This window comes from Gadus chalcogrammus, chromosome 19 (genome assembly GCF_026213295.1).
Source record: "Gadus chalcogrammus isolate NIFS_2021 chromosome 19, NIFS_Gcha_1.0, whole genome shotgun sequence".
In the NCBI taxonomy this organism is placed as follows: Eukaryota; Metazoa; Chordata; class Actinopteri; order Gadiformes; family Gadidae; genus Gadus; species Gadus chalcogrammus.
In genome coordinates, this window is record NC_079430.1 from 8,711,848 (window position 1) to 8,712,934 (window position 1,087).

The window sequence follows — 1,087 nt, forward strand, 5'->3', positions numbered from 1 at the left end:
TGGTCTGTTTTCACGTGTTGTTTTCATGTCTTTCCCATGTTGTTTAAAGACCATACCGTTTGCTTGTTGTTGTCAAAGTCAAAGCGATGAATTATCGAGTGTGAAGTGAGACATAAAGTCGCCGCATCTCGTTCGATAAGGCGAGTGTCCTCTACGTAGATTGAAACACGTACAGCAGGAATAATTTTACATACAAGAAACCAGCATAACTGTCTATTGAATCCCTGTTCTTCTTCTTCTTCTTCTTCTTCTTCTTCTTCTTCTCCTCCTCCTCCTCCTCCTCCTCCTCCTCCTCCTCCACCTTCTTTTTTTCCTCCTCCACCTTTTTCTCTTCCTCCTCCTCCTCCACCTTCTTCTTCTTCTTCTTCTTCTTCTTCTTCTTCTTCTTCTTCTTCTTCTTCTTCTTCTCCTCCTCCTCCTCCTCCTCCTCCTCCTCCTCCTCCTCCACCTTCTCCTCCTCCTTCTTCTTCTTCTCCTCCAACTTCTCCTCCTCCTCCTTCTTCTCCTCCTTCTTCGTCTTCTCCTCCACCTTCTCCTCCTCCTCCTTCTTCTCCTTCTTCTTCGTCTTCTCCTCCTCCTCCGTCTTCTTCTTCGTCTTCTCCTCCTCCTCCGTCTTCTTCTTCGTCTTCTCCTCCAACTTCTCCTCCTCCACCTTCTTCTTCTTCTTCTTCTTCTTCTTCTTCTTCTTCTTCTTCTTCTTCTTCTCCTCCTCCAGGTTGCCCCTGCTCGCTGACCAAACGCCCACCGGTGTCCACCAACCCCTCCCCATCCTGAGAACAGCAGCGCCAACGCCAGCATAGGCAGCACCCAGAGCACACCCACCAGCAGCATGGCGTGAGAGCCCCATCTCCCCCCCCCCCCCCCCCCCCCCCACCACCTCGGCCTTCACCCACCTCATGCAGCCAGCCCCTCCCATCAGAGTCACCAACAATAGTACCTTCCCTTAGCTCCCTTCTCGATAACACTTTACAATATGGATGCATGTATTAACCATTGATATACATTAGTTATTGTGGTATTAAGCAGTATTATCTAGCTTTAGCTTAGGGGTAGTGAGTAAGGGGTAACCCTGACCCAAACCCTATTA

At 49.3% G+C, this 1,087-nt stretch overlaps 1 protein-coding gene across 1 annotated transcript in view; it reads left to right on the top strand.

Moving 5' to 3' along the window:
* The window catches only part of eng (endoglin), a 26,040-nt gene extending 25,177 nt beyond the window's left edge, over nucleotides 1-863 (top strand). The window contains 2 exon segments of the mRNA XM_056578234.1: nucleotides 716-771; nucleotides 773-863. Of these exon segments, the coding sequence (XP_056434209.1) occupies nucleotides 716-771; nucleotides 773-838 (122 nt within the window). The 3' untranslated portion in view covers nucleotides 839-863.
* The last annotated feature ends 224 nt before the right edge of the window (nucleotides 864-1,087 follow it).